We start from the raw sequence: 27,929 nt of genomic DNA, 5'->3' as shown, positions 1-27,929 counted from the left end.
GCAGTCACCCAGTCATGATGTGATGAACACATGAAGAACTTTTTCCATGTCACTCAAGGACAGAAATGACTCGAGTTTGGAGAAGATTGTTAACTATTTTTAAGAGCAGAAGTGATGTCTGGTTTCCTGCATGTGACTTCACACACGGGGTGGGGTCACTTTGTTTACTGGTCAAACGGCTTCTGGACTTAGAGGGAGCAAAAATAAATCAGTTATTGTTCCTGTTTTTCTGAAGGAAATTATTTGACATTCAGCCTTTAACGTCCTCAAGACTCCCAGAAATTAGCTTTGATTACAAAACACTCGGGTTATGTTGCACAAGCTGCATGAAATTTATGCTTTTCTAAAGGCAGAAAAACCATCCTCTGACAACTTCCATCTCAGGATACACAACATCAGCTTCACGACACAAAATAAACGTTCAATGACAACAAAATCTGACAGTGCCGAATTATTATGATGTTTATTTCCGAGGAACGAATCCTTCCGGCGATGGCATTTGCTCGCTAAAAAATTTAAAGACAACTTTGTGTTTATTACAGCAGAACTTGAATAAAATGTAGTCGATATTGTGATTCATTTTTTTCTGATCCACAATACAAACTGTCAACATTGTTTTAAATATTGCAATATATTGAAATTCAGTGAATCATCCCATCCCTTTTCAATAACTGTTAGAGGGCTGAGAAGGAGCCATGCAGGCGAGCAAACTGTGTTTGTTGCACCAAGATCAGTCTCCACCTTCGTGAGGGTCAGAAATTCAAGGGTGAACTTTTGATTTTGGGGTGAAATGTTCCTTTAAGGGCACTTTGGCAGAGAGCATGTCTGTCGATGGGACACTAAAAGGCTCCAACATGTTAACTTTCCCATTACAGGACGAACTCTGCAGCTTATTACAATCATCACTACCATCTGGACACAAACATTTTTCAGTAATCCATCCTCAGTATCCTGGTACAGTAAATAAAATCAAGGAAATCAATATGAATAATTAAAAAAAAAAAAAAAAAAATCGCAGTGAGCCCTTTATTGAACACCTGTACTGAAGCAGTTAACTTTTATTTAGCAACATGGATTTAAAGCCTAAAGAGATTCATGTTTCTATTATACTTTTTTTTTTTTTTATTGAAAAATACTACAAACATTAGCACACAAATATAGATCCTACATCTATTCCAAGTCACAATCAGCAGTTGAAAGGTTTCCCAGACTTCTTGGTGTTCTGTTAGCGCACACGTTTTGCATTAAGATCCTGAAAATACAGTTACGCTGTGCTCAAACAAGCAACAGCAGGGCTGAGGAAGGCCACTTGGTTTACAAAAAAAAAAAAAAAAAAAAAAAAATCTGTGGATCAACCAAGAATTTTTTTTTTTTTTTTTTTTAATTTTGTGGTAGATACAGCGTTTTTGAAATCTTTAGTACCAAAGCTGCTAATTGCCAATATTTTGTGTGACATAACTTATTCCATTTAAATGCTAAAAACATATATTAAAAAATACTCCATGTATATTATTACTTGCTTATTCTGTGTTTGCCTGACAGCTGTCTTGTTGTCAGAGCGTTTCAGCCTCTCACATCTCCGACTTTAAATGAAGAACTGGTTACCAAAAAATAACTGAACACGCGTGTAAGTGGCAGCAGGCTGGTTTTCTGTTTCAGTGGTCAGGAGAAATATTGGTCACATGAGAGGCAACGACACTGAGATCTGATATGTAATGAAAGGCTGACGTCAGATCAGAGAACTGAGAGGCTGGTCTAACTGCTGCCCGCCGCTCGCCGAGTCAGGGCGCCGAATAAAAACAGTAAAGAGCCGCTCCTGTCGTCTAGTCCAGCGGGCTCTGGAAGATGAGTCTGACCACGGCGGCGTCTCCGTCCAGCGGCTGCAGACAGAAGGGGCAGGCGGCGTGGAAAGTGTGCGTACCGTGCGGCAGAGGGATCTGGCTCCAGAACGCCGCCGTCTTTTCCGAGCACACGTGGCCGCAGGGCACCAAGGCGTGCGTGGGCGCCGCCGCGTCCACGTACAGGCCGGCCTCGCAGCCCAGCCACAGCGGCACGTAGGGGCCCCGAGCCCGGCACATGGGGCACTCTCGCTCCTGACCGTCCGCCGCCTCGCCGCCGTGCCGCCCCCCCCAGCCGTGGTAGCCGTGCACGTGGCCGCAGCGCAGGTAGGCCCAGGGCTGCTTCTCGTCCACGACGTCCTTGCGGCGCAGGCTGGGGAAGGCCAGCGTGTTGAAGCCCACCGGGCACTGCGGCCGCCCGGCGTTCAGCTCCTGCCGCAGCGCCTCCAGGTGTTTGACGGTGGGAGCGCGCGCCAGGCCCTCCGCCGTCCGCCACAGCAGCGTGGCGCCGCACAGGTCGATGAGCGAGCCGTCCACCAGCTCCTGAGACTCCGAGTCCACCTGCAGGGAAACACAGAGTCACTGCAGGTTGTCTACATGTCCAGCCAGAAGACATGAGACATGACATCACCACATAAAGGAGCATGAAGCAAGGTGAGAATCCTGCACGGCGCTGATTTACTGAGCCAATCACAGCACAGAACGACACGACTGGACAGCTGCAGTTCAAATGGAGGAGAGACCGAACTTTTTCTCTAGCTCACTGTGTACAGCGTGTGTTAACACAGTGTGTGTGTGTGTGTGTGTGTGTGTGTGCGCAGGCCACCCACCATCTTGCCCCGCTGCTGGGCTGATCGGGTCTCCCTCAGGGTGAAGACGTTGCCACACACAGAGATTTCCCTCCACAGGCCGGGTCTGGAGTCCTGGGTGAAGCCGTGGCGCGGGTGCATCACCAGAACGCCGTTGGTGGTCAAACCGTCCATCTGGCCATCCTGCATCCTCCACTTAGCCGCCTTTTCCTGCAGGGGCAGAGAAATGGACTTTCAGGTGATGTAGCACACCTGCTGGCAGCCATATTGGAAACTGTGTGAACAGCTGGTTGGTGTTTCTAAACATTGATCACTGAGCAATCTGACAGATTTTGAGTTTGATGTCAGTTTGTTAGCTAGCTAACCACAGAATCTGCTCAGCTAACCCTCCTGTCTTGTTGTTAACCCATCTCATTAGCATGCTAGCTAGCGTATCTGGTAGCAGCTCTACCCCCAGGAAGATGTTCTTAGAGGAGTCGAAGCCGGCGGCGTAGATCCGGGCGGTGTAAGGCGGGTTCCTCTGGCAGATGATGCGGCAGGCGAAGCGGGAGATGGTGCTCTGGAGCGCGTGGCCGTCGGCGAGGTTCTGGCCGCCGGGCAGCGTGTCTGTCACCACGAAGTCGATGGGATTCTCTGTCGAACGGCCGATCTGCAAGAACACAACAAGAGTCAGGCTGTCAGCAGTCAAACCAGGCGTTCAAAGGAAAAGCAAATACTGTTTGAGGACTGACAGACAACTGCTGCACGATAAAACTTTTATTATTATCTACAGACACGAATACATTATGAACTCTAGTCACTGACACTGTTTACAGTGACTTTACTGGGCTTTTAAGAGCAGAATGATTAGGAGTTTCCTGAAAAAGAAATGCATAGACAAAACTAATCCTCTCCATCATGACTTGTGAGCCACTAGCAGTGTGTGTTGGTGTATGTGTGTGTGTGTTGCTGTGTGTGTCTGCACAGACCCTGCCCTCTGCCTGGACTTTCTTGTTTTGTTGACCCTGGGACTCTTCTGGGCGTCAGCCTTTGGGCAGCGGCTGTGTAGCTACCAGCCAATCAGAGCGCAGCACGGTGCCACATCGTTAGCACTACATCCAACAGGAAGCTACAAAAATCGCAGACGTGGAAAAAAAGGAAATCTAGCGGTGAGAGACGCGAAGCGGACGAAGCTGGTTCCACAGCGAGAGTGAGTCTGGGGTTGGTTTGCTCCGGCTGCCAGCTGTTAGCTTTTGAATATTGTGTTTACAAACCGCAGTGACAAATCTTCCTCATGCTGCCTCATCAGACTGCACCCAGAAGGCTTTAAAATTATTTTTAAAAAAGATTTAAAGAGCAACATTCTGAGTCAAACACATTTTTTTTTTACAGAGTTGATGATGAAAGTAGCTAACGAGTGAAGCCTCTCACTTCCTTCCCATCTCTGTTGACACACAGAGCCAATCAGCGCATCAACAAACGGACAGTCTGGCGGTCGTAGGAGTTGTCACACTCGAGCCAACAGCCAAAAAACGACTGTTCAGACCACAAATCTCACTTCTTGGAACATGTCAGACTACAAGGTTTCAAGATCTAACAGGCTCAACAGATAATGGCTCAACCAGGAGACCTAGACGTATAAAAGGACACCAGTTACCATTAGTTTATCAAGACAACAAGTAAAAATAAACAAAAGGGGCTGGAGATCGCGGCCAAACAGAACTGAAGAAGGGGAAGAAACTGGGCCAACCTCGTAATGGGCTGTGCGAACCCAGCTCTTCCCTTTGAACTATAAAAAAGGAAAAAAGAACTAAACTGAACCAAGAAACAAAACCTGAGAACCGGAAATCTCCAAAACATCAAACTAAAGTAACAAAACTCTACATACAAAAAACAAAACACAAAAAAGACCCCCCAAAGCGTGCTGCTGCAGGCTGTGGGCCTTCAGTCTGTGTGTTACTTCACTCCGCTTAATTAACTGGTTTCAGCTGCACACACCTGGAGAGGAAAACAGGTAGAGAAAGAACTAGAAAGCCATGCAGCCACAACCACAACACGTGCAATCATGCATGAGGCAAACCAGCCACATGTAACAAAAGCAACCCGACCTATAAACCACAAATTTCATATTGTGGCACAAAAACTGTGTCAGCATCAGGCTGAATTTGAGTAATGTGATCCCGGTGTTCCAGTGAGAAAGAGTCACTCAAGGACAATTCAACAAAACACACAGCTGACAGTCATATTAAATTATGTGCGGCTCCCTAACCCTCATCAGGATGAGTGACAGGTGGGCAGAGAGGGGCGGGACAAACAATCCACGTCCTGTCTCTGTAAAAAGCTGCATGTTGTAGCTTCACACCTTGAGGTGCCTCAGGCAGATGATGTTGCATTCAGAAGCCAAACAAGTTCATTTCTTTTGGTTCAAAATCACAAATTATTCATGACATTATCACAAGATAATGAGCGCTGTCTCTGTGGTAACAGGATCATTTTCTTGAGATCCTGTAAATGACATAATTATCTTCTCACAAAAAAAAAAAAAAAAAACACTGAATGGAAATTGCCGGCCTATCATGTCTCAACATTTCCATCAGACCTGAAATGCCGTACTGACTGACAGACACCCTAAACAGTAGTGTAAGTAAGCCTGTCTCTACATTTGTATTCCACACAGAGTGATGTTTTAATATAGGCCAGGTTACTGTCATATCTTGTTATCTTGGGAAAAAGTTTTGTTATTTCAAGATCTTGAATTAACTGGCATTGTTGTGGGAAAACAACATTCATTATCTCATGAAAACAGTATAAATAACTTGAGACTAAAATAAGAATAACTGGTCAAGGGGAGATGAAGTAAACAAATATGTGAATCCATGGCCCCTCTGGAATTCCATTATCGTAGCCTGTCTGCATGTAGGATACCTTTATTTATTCATGTTTAAAAGAAACAGTCACACACACAGAGACACACACACACACATTTACACGTACAGTGCCAGCATGTTAGTGACTGAGTGTGGCAACACCCGGCCTGTCGAGGCTTCACTGTAAGTCGTAACACTGCAGGGGAAAAGACGAAGATAATTACTCCTTGGCTTCGTCAGAAAAGACTGACTGTGCTTCACTCGGGGAAAACCTACCAGCATTTGGCAGTCTGAGGTGATAGACGGAGTGAGGAGAGAAGACGAGCCGAGGCTTCACAGGGAACGATGCTCTGTGTTTTCTGACTCCAGTTAAAACAAACTGAAGGACATTTTCGATAAACTCGCCTACTTTAAATTACTTGTCTAATTAATTGAATTCTGATAATCCCCGCACTGAGAGCTGACATTATCCACCAGGCTGAACCCAATCATGACAAGTGTAATCAGATCATGTGTGAACTGAGGAGACCCAGTTAAGAGCTGCTGCAGACCTGGAACATGTCGGTGCTGCTGTCGTGGGTGTACTCCACCACCACCGTCTGTGAGCGGGACAGAGTGTACGAGATGCTGTGCTGGTCCTTGTTGCTTATAGCCTGCAGGAACAGAGCAGAGAGGGAGCGGCAGCGTTTTAACACCGATGACAAGTTTTTACAAAAATGTAAATCAAAGACAAATGGAACTTTTGGGTCCTATTTACAGCCCTGTCCGTTAAATGAGTGGAAACAATTAAGGAGAAATGACATATAACAGAGCCATTTCATATCTGAACACACTACGGATTAGGCCTGAGCAATATATTGTTATCACATCATTATCCAGACATGAACACGTGATATTAATGTCGCAAAAAGCAACAGTATGGACAATATCAAATTCAGTGTAGGGGTTAGCCTGAGCCAGTGATTGGTCTGTTCTGATCAATAAAATATTTTGTGAAGTAACATTTTCTACATCCATTTGGTATTATTATGCTGTTCTTTGAAGAATGCTTTATTTTCACTGTTGCCACGTTTAAAGTACATAATGCGCACAAGTAAATGCCGCAACAAATTCCTATGTGTGTTTACACAATGGCAAATAAAGGATATCTGAATCTGAATCTGAAGTTTCAAATAAGTGTGAACCCATAGCCATATTGTGGATCGTATCACTACTGAGATATCTGAGACAAATATCAAGGTATGACATTTTGTCCATATCACGCCGCCCTACTGTGGAGTTTAAAAAACTCCATTGTAGGGCTGCTCACTTCACCCATCATAATCCATTCATTCATTTATTCATTCCTTTTCTAAGCCGCTTACCCTCATAAGGGTTGTGGGGAGTGCTGGAGCCTATCCCAGCACTCACTGGGTGGAAGGCAGCTGGCCAGTCCATCACAGGGCAGACAGACAGACAAGCAGGTTCACGCACACATTCACACCTAGGGGCAATTTAGTATCTCCAGTTCACCTGTCTTGCATGTCTTTGGACTGTGGAAGGAAACCGGAGCTCCTGGTGGAAACCCACGCAAACACAGGGAGAACATGCAACTCCACACAGAGAGGACCCTGGCCGGCCAGCTGAGAATTCACTGCCATTTATATTTCAGAATTCTTTCTCTGCCATTAAACTTTGCTTGCTAGCTAACTTACAATCCAAACTGTGCTTATTTGACTCCGCCCACTGAGGTTTAGGTAAAGCAGCATTTGTGTTGCTTTTTGGCTCCTACCTTGGCGGCCTGCGGCGTGCAGGACGTGTGAACCGTGCTGGGCTTAACGCCATTGGCCTTCACCCTGCGACACAAAGCGAAGCGGCTTCTCCGCCTCCCTTTGTCTCCGTTGGGCAGGGAGCCGTTGCACCTACAGAGAAAAAGAGTATTTTCCTAAATAGTCTATATATGTTTTCACACAGACCACAGGGACACATGCCATAACTGGAGATGGGTATAACAGATATTTTGCAAAGTGGCTATCTGCTGTCATTTTTCTGTGCTGCAACATGTTGCTGGTGCTGTTGCTGTATTTTAAAACTGTACAACGAGCGCCACTGTCTTTTCTTGTGAAATGATCCAAAGCCAAGCTTCCTGTTCTCTTCATTTTGCCTCAGCTGTTTCTTGGCAGAAAGCTGGAGATGTTCTACATACTAGCTTAGCCTACATAACATCATTGTTTTGAATACTGAGTTAATTTAAAACAACTCACTAACCAGCTAACCGGATATCCACACACATCTCTAAAGATAAGATATGCTCATTAAATGCCATTAAATTTCAAATAAGAAAAAAAAAACACTCAAATTCTTTTACTATATGATATTTATTTGTTTACACCAGTCAAGAGCACAATAAAACATTTCCATCATTTAGTGATTGTGATATTCGTCATGTATGTGCTGTTTTCGGATTTCTCAAATGCCATGCAAATAGAAAGCTGGTTTCCATAATCAGATTGAGGGATTAAGAGAAAGCCGGTTAGCACAGGTAGATTTCTGCTGGAGAAACCTGGTCGCTGGCCCATGGAAACCTTTATTTGCATTTCTGATCCGCTTTCTAAGTCTGAGCATGTGCAGGAAAAGAGAACAGATAAGGAAACTGACAGGATAAACACAATAAACACACACTATTCAACGCTTGGGAGAATAATGATTAAGCATTCACTGCAGAATGTTTACTAATTTATGTCAACATTATGTCTGATGAAAATACATCTGTCACCATCTCGGGGAAATCCCCACAAAAGGCCAGCTGACGGCTGGTTGGCTGCAGCGCTGCTGTCACTATGGTAACCGTCCTGGGAACGGCAGGGTTGGACGGGGTGACCCAATTATCGGAGAGCGCACGTATGCTGGGGTTTTGAATAAGCAGAATAAGGTAACACACAAGCACATTACCCAATTTCCTGCCAGAACTCAGTCACTCACAATGATCTGGTTTCTGTGCATGTAAACTTATTAACTGCAGGGTAAAAAAATGAGACTTTTAATAACTTTTGTCAAGCGGTAAATGTACATAGAGATTTAGATATAGTTTAAAACTTTTTCAGACTTTTCCACAGATGCGTGAATACTCTAACTGCAGGCAGAAGCCCACTCAGAAGTCAAGCTTTGTTGGGTTTTGTCTTGTTGTGGTGTGACAGCCGAGAAACAATGTGACACTATGGCTTCAGCAAACCTCATGGCGAGTGTAATTACAGCGGGTTCGGCTCCCCAGACGGTTCAAGTGCAGTTCTGGACACAATACGAAAGCACAAGAAACACTTAAAACCACGACAGCCACATCTTTCCTGCTGTCCTTCCACCTCTCTGCACCACAGCTATTCTCCTCTGTCTGCAGGCAGGAAGTCGCTGCAGCCTTTACTTTACTCTGCCTGCGGTCAACTTGCTCAATGCATTCGGCTGGATTTAGGTTGACTTTATGTTGCTCCCAAACAAAAACCATAGGAATTTCATATTATGAAACATGTGTGAAACACTAAGCCACAGCCATTCTCTTTTGCCCTATGATTTCTGACATTTTCCTACAAACAAATATCTATATTCCATCTTTCTATTGCCACTCACGCAACACAAAAGAGATTCAGCTAGGCCTGCAAATAATACCTCATTGTGGATTAATCTATCACTAACAGACAGAGCTAACAGACACTGAGTAACAGAAAATGGAAAAATTTCACTAAAACTGGATATTGGTTGAATCTATGGCTGAAACTACTGGTCAGTTAATCAATCAATACAAAACTAATAGATTACAATTTCAGGGAACAGTGAATTGTTTTAGTCATTTATAAAAATATTTGTAGGTTGCAAACATTTGTAGATTACACTCCAGATCAGCTGGACTGACTGATATTAAATTTGGTGAACACACTCCTCAGAGGATGAACCCTGTCTACTTTGGTGACCTTTTCCTCTAGCTTCAACCTCAAGTAAAACATCTGACTTGTACATGACATCTCTTTAAATGTACTGGAGGGACTGCCAAGTAAGTGTGTATTCATGCTTCCCCGTGAATGAATCCTCTCAGTTGTTGTGTCACCATCACCTTTCCTCTAGCGCCACCCTTAGACCAGAATTTCAAATTTGATATTTAATCAACAAAAAACATAGATTAATCAGCAATGAAAATAATCATTAACTGAACCCCTAAATGCAGTTTTAACTAGGGCTGAACGATATATATTGTTATCTGGATATAAACGTGTAATATTAATATCTCTGAAGGAACAATTTGGATGATATAAAATTAAGGGCTAGCTTAAGACAGTGATTGTTCTGTTCTGACCAATAAAATATTTTGTGAAGTAATTGGATTGTCTACGTCCATTTGGTATTATTATTTTGAGGAATGCATCATTTTAAAATACGTTAAAAATAAGTGTGAACCTTTAGTCATATCGTACATCGCTATTGGGATATCTGGCATAAATATCAAGATATGAAATTTTGTCCATATCATGCAGCCCTAGTTCTAACTGTACTAAATATATGCGCAAAACAGAATTGTTATTGTCTTCCGGAGCCTTAGTGTATCTGAAAACAAAATCGTGACAAGTGAAAGCTGTGGGACCTTTAATTAAAAGAGAGCGTTATCTGCGGTCCCACACGCCTCCAGCAGCAGGTCAAGTAAACATCTGAGTCGAGCCATTCTCTCACTGGATAATGTGAACTTCCTGCGTTTCAGAAAAAGCTGTGGTGGAAAGACCATTACACTGTACTACTGAAGCACATCTAATGTTACTCTGCTGATATCTGACTTAAGCAGAGCTGAAAGGACTGGTGTAAAAACAGCTTTCAGTAGAAGTTAAGGGCGTGTGATTTACAACGTAGTGGTAGTGAAAGTTGAGCTAGTTTTTAGAAAAGAGAATGCTGCTCCATGTTGATCTTTTCCATGTGATTCTAAAAGGACAGAGTTCAAACTAGATTCTCTGGAGTGGAAAAATAGGAAATAAAACTAAATGTCTCAAAATAAAGGTGACAAAGTGACAGCAGATTCCTCTTCTCTGTGCTGACTGACTGCTGTCTGAATGAATCTGTCACTCTCTGAGGTTAAATCTGTTCTCTGGATTGGCTGCATGTTCACATGGAGGCAAATACAAAACTGCAACTACAAAAACACTTCAAAGGAAAAGCAAAATTACTGACTTAAAAAAAACTGAAAAAGTACAAGTTAAAAAAAAAAAAAAAAGTTTTTCACTTGCAGTAACATGAGTAACATCAATGTAATTCCCTCCTCTTCCAAAAGTAGCTACACTTCCTCACTTACACAAACTGAAAGAGCTCACCACCAATGTGGCTCCGATGTGACCCACAAAAACAAACCCTGCTGGGAAAAAAAAGCTCTGTTTGCACAAACTACATGGCTCTTCAAAACAAAAACCTTACAACGAGTGTAATTACAGCGGGTTCGGCTCCCCAGACGGTTCAAGTGCAGTTCTGGACACAATACGAAAGCACAAGAAACATTTAAAACCACGACAGCCACATCTTTCCTGCTGTCCTTCCACCTCTCTGCGCCACAGCTATTCTCCTCTGTCTGCAGGCAGGAAGTCGCTGCAGCCTTTACTTTACTCTGCCTGCGGTCGACTTGCTCAATGCATTCGGCTGGATTAAGGTTGACTTTATGTTGCTCCCAAACAAAAACCACTGGACTGAATCACATGTATGAAAACACTTTAGTTAAGCTGCTTTATCTGGGCAACATGACTATGAAGAAATTCTTACTTATAACAAATGGAGCTGCCTTCACATGTATAGAGACAGAGAGAGAGAGAGAGAGAGAGAGAGAGAGAGAGAGAGAGAGAGAGAGAGAGAGAGAGAGAGAGAGAGAGATAGGGATGGGAAAAATCGATTCAATTAAGATTCTTTTCACGATTTTTTTTTTTTTTTAATTTCTGAACTGATTTAAATATATTGTATTAAATAAACTGTATATTGTAAATTTACTGGTATGCTCAAACTAGACAGCCTAAGGAATCCGTTGGTACCAAGCATGTCATGCTAGGTTGTCGGCAAGGGGGCAGAATATCGCTCCAAAGTACGGCTGAATTTTGAAAAGAAAAAATCTGTCATGGTCATTTCCAGCAGGGTCCCTTGACCTCTGACCTCCAGATGTGTGAATGAAAATGGGTTCTCTGGGCAGCCACGGCTCTCCCCTTTGCAGACACGCCCACCTTCTGCTAATCCCATGCAGTTTGGGCCCCAAAGCCTGCAGTCCACATGTGTTCTTGTGGCCTGTTGTAAAATGGTGTGTGTGTGCAGACTGGGGCCTAAACAGTCTTGGAGCTGCATCAGTTGGCTTTGACTGGAAAGCTGAGACTCTTGTGGATTCAATGAGCCACATTTGATTCCTGTGTGATGATGTTGGCCCCCATAGCAGCCATTTCACTGCAGGCAGAGACTTTTGTCAAACTGGACGTCGCTGGAGAAAATGACCTCTAGTGACCTCTAGGAGAATCACAGCCTCATCAAACTTTACACACACAAACTGGAGGAGAATTCAAAAAAAAAAAATTTGCAACCAAACCTAATAATAATGAATCAGGAGAAAAACATAACGTCCCAGCCCTACCAGACAGACAGACAGGCAGATAAATAAGAGTGGCGATAGCTGAGACGTACCCGAGCACGATGAGTTCGCCGTATTTCACCGGCCCCTTGGCGGAGATGTTTTCCTGGCCAGGTGAAAACATGGCTGCAGCCTTCAGTGGGAAGAGCGAGGACTTTCCCTCCGTCTGCTGGTCCTCTGTCAGCCGTCTCACTGCCTGTTGCTCCACACATAACCTGCAGACACATGCTGGATGTTACACACTCCAACAGTGTTGGGGAGGAGGACTTTGCATGGTTGAAGACAGTGAAGCTGCTGTGACTGTGAATGCCATTCTGGTATTTTTAAAATGTTACTGCCTGGCCTGAGGGGCTGCATCGCTTCGTTCAAACGGTGGATATCACATTTACGGAAAAACAAAAAAAACAACCCCCCAGACACAGACACACCAACACACATGAAGGCTCAAAGAGTTCACTATTCAGTCCTATAACACACACACACACACACACACACACACACACATGAACTACCTTTGTGAGCAACAGTGGAAGCCCAGATATGTCTTCACACGATCCCCTAAGTGAGGCTGTCAGGTGTAAAATGGGACCAGGTATGAATCATTTACCAACACACAACACCTGAGCATTCAACTGGCAGAAAATTAATCAATTATAGTTTTGATAATTGAGGAGCGGTTTCAGACATTTATCAAGTAAAATATACAACAACTTTTCTCCATTCATATTTTATAAAGGCAGTACTTTTCTCTCTTTTTGGCTGCTGCTCAGACTAAAGAAGACATTTCAAGACATCATTTCGGGCTCTGATCAGACACATGTTTAGGTGTGTGTTTTATAAAAAGGCGCAGGCAGCAGGTCTGGACAACTACAGCCACCTTCAATAGATATTTCCCTTTAGTGAGACTTTACTTGACATTTATCTGATGGCGTGGTTACTAGTTACTTTGCAGAGCTTTTCCATGCAGAACATCAGATGAGCTGCTGTTGGAGAGTAAACAGCAGTCAGAGCTACATGACAATAGTTCTTACAGGTTAATGCAGTAATAATTTAACCTTAGATCCATTCATTTGCCGTTTAGTGGACACTTTTATTAAAAATTAAACATCCACAATCAAGACTGACAGAGGCAGCTGTAACAAAACTGGATCTGTATTCATTTGAGTGACAAACTACAGAGAAATCACTCTTGGTGATGAGGTGACAGATGATGATGGTATCAGGCAAAATCTAAATTAAGAGGTGCAGAAACACACCTGTTTTATCAGACTGCAGCACAAAGTGGAGCACAGTTAGCACACAGAACCGAGACAACACAAGAACAAAGTTAATTTCGAACCTGAATTCGCTGCTTCCCACAATAACCGGCTTAAACATTTCACCAAACGCAAGTGACACTTTCGCTCCTCACACGTCGCTGTTTGTTTGAGCTTCTGTCTTTTCGATTTAATCAGCAGCTCATCTACTTTCTTCACAGAAAAAGAGAAACTGCCACAGATGCGTTCGCAGATAACATTTCCTCATTTACAGTTTTTCTCAGCGAAAATGGAAGGGTGTGAAAATTGTTGCAGAACTGACGCAGGATGTGAACTTTGAGTTAGGAAACACATGCATACACTTGTCTGGGTGTGTTTTCCCCCTCTGCGATCCTTACAGCTCACATACAGCAGCACTGCAAAAACCTCCATTCTGACCTAATGGAGGAAAATACCAATGAAACAAATGAGATAAACATTTTATTTTGTGTAGGATTAAATTCAAGAGGGCTTTTGTTTTCTGGATATCAGCTGTAATGTATCACTGCTGTTGTGTGGGAGAAACTCACAGCAGTTAAAAAGAGATTTTCACATGGATAACTTTAAGGATTTCAGGCTCTGCTGTGTGTTAAGTAAAGAAAACCAACTCCAACCTGTCAGGGGATGTATGAACGCTGCACACACACAGAAACATGCATGCCTTCCTGCAGACTCCACACCCTGCAGAGTTTCAGCTGCAGGCTGGTGGAAAAGTGGCAGAAAATAACATGAAACCGGGAATTTGTGCAACATTATTATAGCAATTTTATTATTTCAACATACTAAGTGTCCCTAATATCCAATTTCAATGTGTGTGTATGATTTTGTACAAGCCTATTTATATATTTTTTAGATTATTATTATATTTATGAATGAGAATTTGTGTGTTGCTCTGTAATCCAGGTGTGATTGATGGGTGGATTGATTTGGAGGCTCATTTGTGATTAATTAATAGTCATTATGATGAGCTATAAACAGGCTGAGCTGTGAGGAATGACAGCGATGTCGGCTTTGGTGTCCCTTTAGTTACCCTGTTAAAAAAAAATGAATGGGCAGCAACAGGTGTTTAAATGGAAATGAGCTAATTAGAGGTGATTCAACTGCCATTTATGGCTGATTATGGGAGCGTGCATGAGGCTCATGCACGTGCCAACAATTACACAAAGACTGAGATTAGGCCTATGAAAAAGAAGCATATGGACGGCTTTATAAATCTGACTAAAAGCATGCGTGTGCAGTTTTAGTCATGAATCTGCAGGGTTTTCTTCATCTGACCCTGGTTTGAGAATCACAGATTCATGCCGGTGCAGCTACAAATGTGGATGTTTTTCTTCAATCCCAACACGTTTGGACGATGTGGAGAAGAGAGTTTCCCCCCGGGCAACAGAGATGTCATTTTTAAAAGTTATCAAGGGAAGGTTTAGGCTCTTTCTCAACAACACACACTCCCACACATTTAAACTTTGCAGGGCAGGAAACTAAGTTTTCTGCCAACAGTGACAGTGATCAGTGGATTCAAAAACACAGCAGTTGCTTTCACTGTTTCACCAGACATGATAAGAACTTTTTAGGTCACAAAAATTTATCAAAGCTTGTCTGGAAGCCGTGGCTGGATTATCATATTGGCAATAAAGCACTTTACCGAACTTTACTGTACCAAGACCGGCTGATCTAACTGTGTATGAAGTAACTACGTACTGACTGATATTTTTGATGAATAAAAACACAGATTGTAAGGAAGGGATCATCAGATTAGGCAATCAATAAAGTGAGATATTTTACATTCGGCTGCTCACAGCTATGCACCAGGTGTTCCAAGGCAACATTTACACCGCTTGTCTTGTCACTTATGTCTCTCCACTTCTGGTGTAAGGTCTAGCGAGAGATGTGAGCTGTCAGTTTTGACTGAAAAAACACAAGCGTCTTTTTTTTTTTTTTTCCTTCTTAAGAGTTAATTTTACATCAAGGAAAGTGAGCTACGTGCTCAGGTTTGTCCTTATAAAAATTGTTTATGAGATCTGGGATTTAGTAACACTACATAGCATCACGAAGACAAAGTACTATAAACAATAAAGTAAACTGGACAAACTGTTTAATTATGATTTTGTTTTTAACTGATCTCAGGTGGTTTTTACAGCTATACATACTGGCTTTTTTGCACATCGGTCAACACACAGCACAACCAATACATCTATAATGAGCCAATAATTATTATGATAATAATTTAAAAATAGTAATGTACAAGCCTCATTCTCCTACAACTTTAATTACACCAGCAGTGGGGACCCTGCGCTTGTTAATAGATAAAATAATGAAATGTTGTATTTTATTGTAAATATTATAACAAAGATGTATCGCTGCTACGCTTCAACCACTAATCCATTTTCTGGATGTTTTTTTGTTTTTTTTGTCTTAGCTTCCTGGTCACAGTGAACAAACGTCCTCGCTCGACGACCGCGGCAGCAGGTTTAAACTTTAACTTTTATTACTTTTAACTCAACTTTACATTTACATTTTTATTGAACTTATTACAGCAGAGAATGATTATTTTTGGAGTTATGTATGACTGATGTTTTTAAAATCTCACACACTCCCTGCGGTGCTCCAACGTACTTCCATTTGAGAACCACTGACTGAGATGAAGGACAAACAGAGGATATAAATGTGTGTGAGGAGAAAACAACTCAGTGTGTGTCAGTGTGGATTCATCCTGTAAGCAGCTCCGTGACTCTGCTCCTGACATGTGACAGCGACTGTGAGGCGGCTCTCCAGCCACTGAGACTGTATGACTACAAGAAAAGCTTGACCCCCCCCAGCACACACACACACACACACACACACACACACACACACACACACTAAACACACACACACTAAACACACACAGTGTTTATCTGAGTGTGTGTGAGTCCAGCAGTGACACAGAGAGCCTTTCACTGGCTGTAACTGGATGACGGGACGACGGCTGAAGTCACTTCGCTGCTCCGCCACAACAACGAGGCTTTGTGCCTCACTCTGCTCTCGTGACGGAGACGAGACCAACCCCGAACCTCAGACACACACACACACACAGTGGCACACACACACACACTGCGGCACACAGCCACGGCTCTTTTCTCTGAGGGGTTTGGTCCAGTTGTTTAAAGTAATTCCATTATATAAAGCAGAATTGCCCAAAAAAATCTTTTACAAATAAATAACAAAAAATTAATAAAATAAATAACTACATAAATAAAAAGAAAGAAATTCAAATTTTCGGTTTTGGTTTTGATTATTGAACTTTTTGCTTTTTAAATCGGAGGAACAAAGTTCAAGGTTCAGTGTCACAGTGGGATCAGTATCAGGTCCAAAGTTCACAATCGCCAGTCTTCAAAGTCACGTTACAAATTTAGTCTCTGGCAGGTAAATTATGGAGAGCAGTCGCCACTCGCTTTGCAGAGAGCTGCTGGTTTGCTGCCACTTCAAAAACCAATTCATTTTTTTGGCAGGTAAGCCAAAACTTTAACTGTGAACCCTGATCAGGAGGCAGAGACGAGGGGTGGAAAAAAAAATCAAACGCTATCAGACTATAGGAGCCATTTCATTGTAGTGGCACCATTTTTTGAAACTTGACATCGCTATATAAAATGACCTATAGTGACCTCTAGGATAATCACAGCCTAATGAAACTTTGCATCTACAAAAAAAAAAAAAAAAAAATCACACCCAAGTATCGTGACGGTTCTGAATCAGGAGTTAATATCGTCCCAGCCCTCGTAATAATTCCAAATCACAACAGTAAAAAGCGATTTATTTGTTCGGCTGGTAAATTCTTTTCATCCACCAGCCACCTTGGCAGATAAAACAAAAAGTAAATTCTGGACTCTGCTCAGTGTTCCTGTTCGTGTCCAGATGTGGAAAAACCTTTTTCGAGGAGATGAATATCTGCTCCTGTCCAGCGTCATCAGGCCGGGCCGCCCAGCCGAGGCCGAGGGTGTTAAGTTACTTTAATCAAATAAGAGGGTCGCTTACATTAACAACAGCCCGGCTCCACAAGCAGATTAACACAGGAGGGTCAAAGTCTGCCTCACAGCAGAGCATTCAGAGGCAGGCGGCCACTCAGCCGAGCACACACACACACACACACACACACACACACACACACGCACACACACAACATCAGAGGTCATCCAGTTAATTTTGAAAAAAAAAAAAAAAAAAGAGTTAATCGTCTTTCTGCGGAGCATTGTGCTTGTCAAAGAGGGTCGGTGAGGGTCTTCCAGAGGGTCTTCTGGGAAATTCCCCTTTAATTTAAATGTTTACTGTGTTCAAATGTCTTTCATAAGCCTATGAACAAGAGAAACCTGATTTTCAATCTTTTAAACAAGTAATGTGAATAACTGTAAAGAGTTTTTTGTCATTTAAAAAAATGTGTTGCTCATTTCTTTCTTTCTGCTAAGTTTCTTATAATTTTTTGCTTTTTCTTTACCAATAACAATAACCTTTAATTTAACTTCCCTTTCATTCAAATTCTTGCTGCTTTCACCAGCAGCTGAACACAATGAATCTGACTTTTAAATGTATAATGTTAATAACTATAAAATGAGTTTTATTGTCATTTTTAAAATATTTCTGCTACTTTTCTGTTTCTTTCTGCTGATTTTTCTTGTACTTTTTTCTTTTTTCAATAGTAAAAATAAATAAGAGCCATCTTTGTTAATAGCACACTTTTCAATCTGTCACAAAGTGCTTCACAAAGGCAACAAATCTAAAATAAACTAAACTAAAATAAAATAAAATAAAATAAGTCATAAGTAAAGCCAGCTATAAACTCCTCGGGCTCCGGTGGTGTGGAGGACGAGGCAGAGGCCCTCTCACGGTTCAGGCTCTGAGCTTCAGGTTTCTGATCTCTGGGTTACGTCACGGCTTCAGTACCCAATCTGACGTCTGTAAACATGAATTTAATGCTCCGCTTATCTTTAATGAAGTGGTCAAGCGATTTATTTAACTCGTCCTCTAGCAGCGGAACAGTGTGTCAGTCTGTCACGGCAGAAATTTCAGAATAAAAGTGCTGATTCAAGACTCAGTGATCACCTGCAGAGTTCGGAGCGGACAGATGGAGAGCGGGCAGCAAATTTCAGCGTCTGAATTATTCATCCTGATGTAAGAGACGGTTGCATCAGGAAGGAAACAGACAAGTGAACACGACCAGTAAGAACAACATGACCTCACACTTTACAGCTAAAAATAACCTGAAATGAAGACAGAGCAGACAAACTGCTGCTGCTGACTCTACTACAGAGCGGCAGCCTGAGACCTGAGCGTGTCGGGGTGTGTTTTGTTTTCACAGCGGCCCTGAAAAGGAAATGACCGCCCCCCGTGTCCTGAGTTCACCGTGGAGGCAGACAGAGATAAGAGTCTGTCTGCTGAATAAACCTGTCAGATACATCAGGACGACGCGATAACAGGACGAAGAGCAGGGAGGGGCGCCGAGCTTACACAGAAAAAATCCACCTTAAAGAGTCATGTAATCACGACGAATCACAATCTTCTCCTCAGCATCTGGACTTTGAGGAGACACTGCCGGTGACTTGGGTCGATTCAGAAGAAAACAATATCGTGATTCTGGGCTTTTTTTTTTTTTTTTTTTTTTTTGAATATTACCTCCCCCTCATTGGCTCCACAGTTTGATTTTTTTTCTTCCTACAATGGCCCTAATAGGCCACCGTACTTAATCTACTTTAAGAAGTTTAAACCTTATTTTCATAAAGAGAGTAAAACATTTTTTCCACTGGTGGTGTGGCATTAAAATACAAAAATCTAAAATATAGGAGGATATTCGTGAGATGCAATCACTGTTTCTTTTACAAAACAGTCGACACCTCAGGATTATTCAGCTCGTTGGGACAGAGACGCTAAAAAAAATATAAGCTCCCGGTTTGATTTCCTATCAGGTTCAGACCTTGAAGCAAAATGTACTTTTGCTGTAGTGTGTGTGTTGTGTGGTTCTCTGGGTGTGATCAGCTGCTCCGTGCTCCCCTGGGCTGCTAATCCACAACACTGGATTTGTGTATTAATATGTATATTACTAATATTTGTATCTCTCCATTCACTTCCATGCAAAACAGCTCAGCTTTAGCACAGAAACCAACACCAACAAAGAGGATTATGACACTCTTAAAAAAAAAAAAAAAAAACAAACAGTCCTGGTACCTATTTTTTTTCATGTAATTATGATTATTTGTCAAAGTACCATCAGGTTGCTTCTTCCTGGCGTAAGGAGGTTTCCTGCAGATGCTACCTGCCGCATCTACTTTCCAGTTCAAACAGGAAAATAACAAAAAAAGAGGAATTTAATTACCGCCATGTGGACTAATCACACCCCGGGAGCTGGACAACCTGACACTACACCAAAAGCTAACTTTGCTTTAAATCCAAACTCTCATTCAGTACGTTTACATGCATAGTATTTTTTCGCTATTATTCCAAATATGACAATGTTCCAAACTGGTTTTTGGATATGCGCAAATATCGCAACCCCGACCTTTTCAATAAGGCGGCTGAAGGAGTGAAAGAGGGAGGCTGTGTTCGCACGGTCAAACTAGTCGGAATACACACAACACTTCATATAAATGGGAAAAATGGTGGAATATTCATCTTCATATGCCATGTAAACAGCTTAGTAGGAATACTGTCTTTTTTGGAATAGGAGCATAAAACATAATACTCTGTGCATGTAAACTTAAGAGTGACACTACAATAAACTGAGACAGGAAGCGGGGAAAATTAACATCCAAGGTACGTAAGCCGATCGTGTGACCTGAGTAGAGAAAGACAATCTATTTTAAAAGTGAAAATGGGTGGTATTCCCCTTTAAGTGCTTTTATTATATCATTACATTGAACATATGAAGCGTTTCACTACAAAATGACACATTTACAATCTTAAAATGTGATGCTTATGTCTAGATTCATTACTTAGATAAAAAAAAAAAATCACAATTAAGACATTTATTTACATCACAGTATCAGTTTTCATAATATTAATGTTCCTGTTCATTATTGAGTAATGAACACCAGAGAAATTATCTTTTCCCCCGCAGAGTAAATGTATGTAAAGTGTTTTGGAAAGAAACTGTGCATTGCTTAACTCGCCCTGAGGCTCTTTCAGGAGAAATCTGATCCTCTGAACGTTTTCCTGCCCTCACCTCTCCGACCCTCAACTGTTTTGCCTCCTAATCATCTAATCAAGCCAGGGAAAAACACACAAATCACTACTGCCGCTCCGTCTGGACACATGAAGGCTTCAGGGCCAAAATGCTTTTTTATCCACTTTGGTTAAAAACAAGAAAGTCTGAAGAATCTCTACAGCCTCGGCTGAAAACACACAGGTTCACTCAGCACAGTGCGTTATTCCCATTTAAAAGCAATGAGAACCAGCCAGCAATGAAAGGCAGGTCCTTTCGTGTCATACGCAATGCTTTTCTGCAAACAAGGTAAAAAAATCTTCAGGAATTTTTCTGGGAAATTTTCTGGGAACACTTGATTCAAGGAAATTCAGGGAAATTCTGGAAACAAATTCCAAGATTAGCGCTGGAAACAAGTAGGATTATTTCATCCTGCCGGCAGATTTTTTTTAAAAATTTGGTTGAAGAAAAAGAAGATTTAAATACAGAAGATGAGACTGAATTACCTGTTAAAGATGGAGATTTTTTTGCAGCGTAGAGCCACACAAACTATTTGCCTCCTAAATGAAACTCAAGACGAACAAAGCAAACGGTATCCCGTGACAGTCTGGATGATGTTTCATTCAAGAAGAAAACTCTGTGGGAAACACTCTAGGCATCTGAATTTGGCAGAATATCAGCACAAAATATCACGTATCGGGAACTTCAGCACAAAAATGTTGGTACCAGTGTTAAGAGTTTGAAAACATCAGCTGAGGCCAAATCCACAGAGGGGAAAACGAAAGCGAGCGGCGGGGCCACATGACATGCAGCTGCAGCTGAGGTAATGCTCCACAGCACGAGGGGGAACTGTGACCCTGAACAGCCTCCAACACACAAAACTCAATTATACTTCCAGAGAAGGATTAGTTTGTGTCTTTTAATGCTAAATTCCTGAATAATTTGCTCACACTGATGCTGTAATATAATTACAACACCATTTACTGTGATGAATAGTGTTAATCGATTTATGTCGTGCCTATAAAGGCAGTGAGCTCTGTTCTGCAAATAAAAACATGTTAAACTGAGGACAGGCTCATTAAATCTCTTGTTTATCACCAATATTATCATTTATCATCTTTTCAGTGGAATTATATGATGATGTGATGATACTGTGATATCATGATACACACTTCTGTTGTCTAAAATGATGATAATAATAAGCAAACTTCATTTAAAAACAAAAAGTGTCAACATGAGATATGAATCAGTTGTTATTATGAAACGTTTCAGAGCTGTGTTTGACATTACACATGGCATTAAGATGCAGTGTAATATGATATTCATAGATTTAATCATTTATATTTATAGGATATTGATTTAAAGCGGGGCTGGGCGACATGGACGAAATCCAAATCACGATGTTTCTGACCGAGTACCTTGATATCGATATTCATGAGATGTTTTGAAAATCAGATTTTTGATTAACGATCATTATGATGACCAAGTAGGAAGAGGAAAATAATAAAATAGCTTCGACGGTCTAACATAAGTTCAGAAAATTACATCTCTTTACTGTAACACAGCCTTTAAAAGTAAGAAAACACAACACTGATGCCATATCACGATAAATTCCAGACAATATCTTGTATCATGATATCGATATAATATCAATATATTGCCCAGCTCTAACTCACCATGTAGCCTGGCTGCTTTAGAAGAGAAAAGATTTCATTCCCTTGGTATTAATAAATTTTAGTGAAATAACGCTATGCAGATGACTCCATCCTTACAAACACAAACTTTTGGCAAGCAAAGGTCTTAAATGAGGCCGAGTAATATACCGTAATTATATCATTATCTCGATATGAACATGCATGATATTAATATCTCAAAAAGAAACAATAAGGACAATATCACATTTAGGCTTAGGTTTAGCCTAAAACACTGATTTGTCTGTTCTGATCAATAAGTAACTGCATTTTCTACATCCAGCTGGTGTTATTATGCTGTTTTTATTTTTTATTATTTATTTATTTATTTTTAAGAAATTCTTGATTCTCGCTGTTGCTACACTTAAAATTTCAAATACATGTAAATCCATAGTCACATCGCATATTGTATTGCTATTGAGATATTTGGCACAAATATCGAGGTGAGAAGTTTGGACCATATCGTGCAGCCCTACTTCTAACATGACCAACAACTTCAACTGCCATCCCTCCACACAATAGTTTCTGTATGTTTAAGCTAAATAGAGGGAGGTGTATGTGTGTGTGTGTGTGGGTGTGTGTGTGTGTGGGGGGTGACCAGTAGAACAAAATGGGCCAAATTTCAAAATTTAAAGGGGGAACAAAGGAGCGGCTGCAGGGCCAGATGCTGCAGCAGGATGATGCATGCTAATCAGCCTGTGTGGCCTGAACAAAAGAGGCCAGCTGGGCCAGACGGAGCCGGACAGACCGGCCTGTCAGCCCCGCTGCACCGCCTATTGTCCCGCAGGGCTGTGGCTCCCCGGCACTAACATTTAATACACCATACAGACTGCACAGCAAAGCCCTGCAGGGAAATTACAGGGAGCACCATTTGAAAAAATAAAAACTTGACTATACACTCTGGATTCAATACCACGAACACACTACAAGTCCCTTCAGGAGAAAATGTAGAACATTATAGTGACATTACAGGGGATAAAAATAACTTAAGTACAAGTTCACTATAAAATCTGAGACACACTGTACAACACTACAGGAATATTACTGGAATAGAGCAATTATGATAACTTGAATACAAAGTAGTACAATTATGACTCACTATCACATTCATTTCCTCCATAGGAATAGTATCGAAATATCATATAAGACATAAAAGTGTGATAAGATGACTATAAACTCACAGCTGAGGACCACAGACACACTACAGACACACACTACAGACTCTATAATAACACTACAGAGATACTATAGGGGCCAAAACTGTCATGAAGCACCATATATTTATAATAAACTCACTGTCTATTGCCAGAGAAGTTACAATAGGAATATTTAAGTAATATTAAAGTGATAAGTGATGTTAATGTCATACAGTAGGCTATAGTAAAGCCATGTTAACGTTGCCGCTGTGACTGTAAATCACAATATGAATATTATAACGCTAGCTGGTGAAACTCGCGTTTAAAGCCAGTATGAAAGCAGCTCATTTTCTGGTTTTCGCTTTAAGTGGAGAGAAAAAATACACTCTAATGGGGGTGAGAGTTAAAGAGTGTTAGGCAGGTTTGGGTGAATCCAACAAATTAGTGATAAAACAGGAAAGAAGAGAAGGGGAAAGCCGTGTTTCTTGTGCCAAACTCACCTAACCGCCGTCCTGAAGCGCTACTCTCACTTTGTCGACATTTCTGCTCCGGTTCCGGCGGTGTAAACTGCTTCCAAAAGTCCAAATGTTTCCCAAAAAAATGATATTTCTGTTTGTTCGGTAAGTTATTGGGCTTGGTTTGTCCGCCTGGTTCTGCTCTTCTTCCTCTCATTCAGAGACACGACCGCTGGCTGTCAAGTTAGCAGCTAGCAGTGCTTCATTTGACTTCCGGTGTCGGTTTTCAAAATAAAACGATTAACGTCTGACATCTTTCATAGCAACCGGAAATCACTTCCGTTCTTAGATTAAAAAAAAAAAAAAAAAAAAAAAAATTAGCGTTTTACCGTGAACAGATCAATTAGTATAGGCATTATGCAAAGTGTCCTAGGAAAAATTGCAACAGAAACTCTTTCAACTTTTTTAGTCTCATAAATATGTTGGTTATAACATATCAAAAGTCCTAAGAAATCCCATTGGTGGAAAGTTTTGGAAATCACCTATTTATGACCACATATTACCAAAAAACACTGTTTTTAACACACAGGGGAAAGGGGTTCCAAATTTTACTGTCAGATATCACTATAAAAATTCACAAGTTGATTACACACACAAAGACAAGAAAAAAAGTCGTTACAAGTTCTTTGAATTATTCTGTTTACACATGCATATCACACATTATCTGATTTGATATGCGCTAATAAGGAATTTAAGGAATAAATGCCAGAACAGACATTTAAACAGTGAAATAAAAGGTTACTATATATATATAGTAACCTTTTAATATATAGTAACCTTGAGGTTACTATATATATATATAGTAACCTTTTAATTCACTGTTTAAATGTCTGTTCTGGCATTTATTCCTTAAATTCCTTATTAGCGCATACCAAATCAGATAATGTGTGATATGCATGTGTAAACAGAATAATTCAAAGAACTTGTAACTGACTTTTTTTCTTGTCTTTGTGTGTGTAATCAACTTGTGAATTTTTATAGTGATATCTGAAAGTAAAATTTTGAACCCCTTTCCCCTGTGTGTTAAAAACAGTGTTTTTTGGTAATATGTGGTCATAAATAGGTGATTTCCAAAACTTTCCACCAATGGGATTTCTTAGGACTTTTGATATGTTATAACCAACATATTTATGAGACTAAAAAGGTTGAAAGAGTTTCTGTTGCAATTTTTCCTAGGTTCACCCCCTTTTTGTCACAAAATGCCTATACTAAATGTGAGTCCAAAGCATTCACAACTTGAGCCCATAAGACTTTGCCGCATTCCGTTTTTAACTGTTTTAATGTGTAATCACTTCACTGCACAACAACAAAAGATTGCACCATTTTTTGTTTAAACACAAATTATATACAGTGGCAGTACTACAGCTTGCACAGGGCCAATAAGGTTGAAGGTAATTGTTAGGGGTGGGGAACAATATTAATACAGCATAATATTCCAATATTTTGTGTGGCAATACTGTATTAATACTCAGACGCCAAGTATAAATATTGTATTGCCAAGAATCGATGCAACACTAATGACAGCTTGTGATGACAGAGCTGGTCACTCCATCCCTTTTTGCTGAGATTAAGCATTACTATTACTGCCTATTGTCAATTTAAATTCATATTTTTGAAACACAAGATAATTTGTCTGCTACCTGGAGACAGGGGCGCAGGCAGAAAACTCAGAATGGGGTGACCAAACAGGGGCAAGTGATTTTTATGGGGTGGCACAAAACACTAAATCAATAAATGGCATTAAGTTAAGTTGACATGTTTGCTAACGACATTAGACCTGTCTGAACTGGGGCAAAGACAAAGAACAACCAACACATCTACAGAAGAAGAGGCCGAACATTACAGTACATCCATTGTCAGCTGCTAACATATAATTTTACATGCCAAAGATCCAAATTAACGATAAATTCACTGGTGTTTTGAACTCAGAGGAAACTTCCTCTTCCTCAACTTCTTGGATGGGAAAGAAACCTCTAAAAGCCTTAAAGTGCATATAGATTTTTGTATTTGGTCAGTTTCTTCTTTGTATGAGAATGTTTTTGCAGAGCTTACATGCATAAACACAAACACAATCACAACATGTCACATGTAAAATGACAAGGTGCAACAATAAAATTCAAAATCACAAATGGGAAAAATAGAAGAAGAAGCAAAGGAAAAGCAATGGAAACAATATATCAAAAAACATTACAAAGCTTTCTTTATTATTAGGTAAAGGAACAGAGGCTTTCATGAAAAGGGACTAAAATAAAAGCTGCCTCATTCATCTGGATATCCACCTCAAACTGCTCGTGATGCAGACTTTGTGCTTTAGAAAAAATCCAAACTTCAAAAACCTCTGTCCAAACCTGATCTGAGCCTGAGATCTAATAACTTGTGGTTCCAAAAGGCTAAAAAAAGCTAAGCTGCTAATTTCTAAGAATTTTCACCAATAATAACCTGCCAGTAACCTGATAGTCAATGACCTAATAATTTAGCTGGACCTACAAGCAGAGCAGGTTACAGATGAGTGACACATGAAAGGGCAAACCAGCAGAAAGTGTCTTAGTCAGGTGTTGAACAGCTTCAGTGCTCTGTGGCAGAGATTGTCTAAGTCTCTGGAAGTCTCCTGGAGGGACGAAGCTCCACTCCAAGTAAAGGTCAACCCAGCTGGAGATTTTGGACTCTCCACCGCCATCATCAAAACACCAAATGAGGAGAAATCTTCTGGAAGAATGGAGCTCCGTCCCTCCAGGAGACTTCCAGAGACTTGGACAATCTATGAAGCTGTTCAACACCTGAAAAAGACTCTTCATGTTGGCTTTTCCTGTCGTTTGCCACCAGCCTGTTAATGGAGTTCAGGGATGAGTGTCAACATTGAATGCAGGGCAGCTTCCCCGTCCTGTGGAGGTACAGGAATGGGTGGACAAACCCAGTCATCATAGCAAAACATGTACAAATTCCATAGGAAACAAAAACCCCCTCCCGAGATATGTAATCACGAAGTGTAAATGCTATGATAAAAGGAAGGTAGGTCAGGACTGTGGACACGGTGATAATCAGAAGGACCTTAAAGGACTTCATCTTGACCTTATCGCTCCCCTCCTTGTCCCTCCCCCCTGTCCCCGGCCCGGGCTTCCTCAAAGCCCTGAGAACTGACAGGCAGCAGAACAGCTTCACTGAAAACAGCAGCAGGTAAACACCTAAATAAAAATACGTCAGAATCGAGTTGTTGAGCATTACCACTTGCATAATACAGGCTCCGAGCACCAGCAGCCAGACGGCTGCACAGCAGACCACCCTGTACTTCAGGGTCTTGAGCTGGAGGAAGAGCACAGGGTGGACCACGGCGATGTAGCGCTCCACACAGATACAAGTCTGGAAGAGGGGCCGGCCCATGAAGACAAAAATGCTGAAGAATGTAGAGGCCACATAGACACTGAACGACTTGTAAAACAGGAAGATGAAACTGCAGAGACTGGACAAACCATAAAGCAGCTCGGACACGGTGAGGTTGAGAAAGAAAAACTCCGAGGCGTTCACTCGTCCTGCTCTGGTCACCATCAGCCAAAGGATGAAGGCATTGGAGGGGAAACCCAGGAGGAGGTTGACTGTATGTATAACAACATAAAGCCAGAAAAACCAAGACGGGAGAGCATAATAAATGTTGGAGGTCTGGTTGCTGCTGTTGACTCTGTTTTCTTCAAGGCTGTCCATCTTGACTCTGCAGCTCCTAGGGGAAAATAAAGAAAGGTGAATTATATCTCCCTCGTAATTTGTAGAATCAAGTGACAACAAGAAACACCAGACAAATCAGAGTGCCAGCTCATCTGCTGCTTGAACAAGAGAGGCAGCTTTACCCCAGTCCAAAAATACACTTATATCAATCTATCTATATTGAAAACATATGAGCAAGATATTTTTCAAACAGTTTTTAGTGGAGTCATCGTTCCAGTCAAGTGATGGAAGGACGGCTTCTGACCTGGTCTGGTGGACTCCTCTGTCTCTCCACTGCAGGTTTGCAACGGCTTGGTCTGTATTTAAAATTATT

The 27,929-nt window shown here is 41.3% G+C and overlaps 2 protein-coding genes across 3 annotated transcripts; both read right to left on the bottom strand.

The window, feature by feature from the left end:
- Positions 1 to 1,071: 1,071 nt before the first annotated feature.
- LOC115365763 (E3 ubiquitin-protein ligase pellino homolog 1-like) lies at positions 1,072 to 24,091 on the bottom strand. Of its 2 annotated transcripts, XM_030060918.1 has the most exons (7): positions 23,885 to 24,091; positions 12,151 to 12,312; positions 7,265 to 7,394; positions 6,045 to 6,146; positions 3,099 to 3,296; positions 2,669 to 2,857; positions 1,072 to 2,399 (listed from the first exon to the last, which is right to left on the bottom strand). In XM_030060918.1, exons 2-7 carry the CDS (start codon positions 12,219 to 12,221, stop codon positions 1,824 to 1,826), a joined length of 1,266 nt encoding a protein of 421 aa, XP_029916778.1. In that variant the 5' UTR covers positions 12,222 to 12,312; positions 23,885 to 24,091; the 3' UTR covers positions 1,072 to 1,823. The 2 variants fall into 2 exon arrangements, with proteins under 2 accessions (XP_029916778.1, XP_029916785.1); XM_030060925.1 differs by lacking the exons at positions 6,045 to 6,146; positions 7,265 to 7,394; positions 12,151 to 12,312; positions 23,885 to 24,091 and adding an exon at positions 4,625 to 4,924.
- A 2,658-nt stretch (positions 24,092 to 26,749) lies between these two features.
- On the bottom strand, positions 26,750 to 27,595 carry LOC115357804 (lysophosphatidic acid receptor 4-like). Its single transcript, XM_030049509.1, has one exon. It carries the CDS (start codon positions 27,593 to 27,595, stop codon positions 26,750 to 26,752), a length of 846 nt encoding a protein of 281 aa, XP_029905369.1.
- Between the last annotated feature and the right edge of the window lie 334 nt (positions 27,596 to 27,929).

The sequence above is a fragment of the Myripristis murdjan genome, chromosome 1 (genome assembly GCF_902150065.1).
Source record: "Myripristis murdjan chromosome 1, fMyrMur1.1, whole genome shotgun sequence".
NCBI classification, from domain to species: Eukaryota; Metazoa; Chordata; class Actinopteri; order Holocentriformes; family Holocentridae; genus Myripristis; species Myripristis murdjan.
This window is presented reverse-complemented; position numbering and strand designations above follow the sequence as displayed.

What these genes read in the sequence shown, in the direction of transcription:
- LOC115365763 (XM_030060918.1), bottom strand. Translation starts at nt 12,221, where the DNA reads ATGTTTTCACCTGGCCAGGAAAACATCTCCGCCAAGGGGCCGGTGAAA. An exon ending in GCACGCCGCAGGCCGCCAAG is followed by an intron (nt 6,147 to 7,264) that starts GTAGGAGCCAAA and finishes CTGTTCCTGCAG; the next exon opens with GCTATAAGCAACAAGGACCA. An exon ending in CCCAGCAGCGGGGCAAGATG is followed by an intron (nt 2,400 to 2,668) that starts GTGGGTGGCCTG and finishes GTTTCCCTGCAG; the next exon opens with GTGGACTCGGAGTCTCAGGA.
- LOC115357804 (XM_030049509.1), bottom strand. Translation starts at nt 27,595, where the DNA reads ATGGACAGCCTTGAAGAAAACAGAGTCAACAGCAGCAACCAGACCTCC.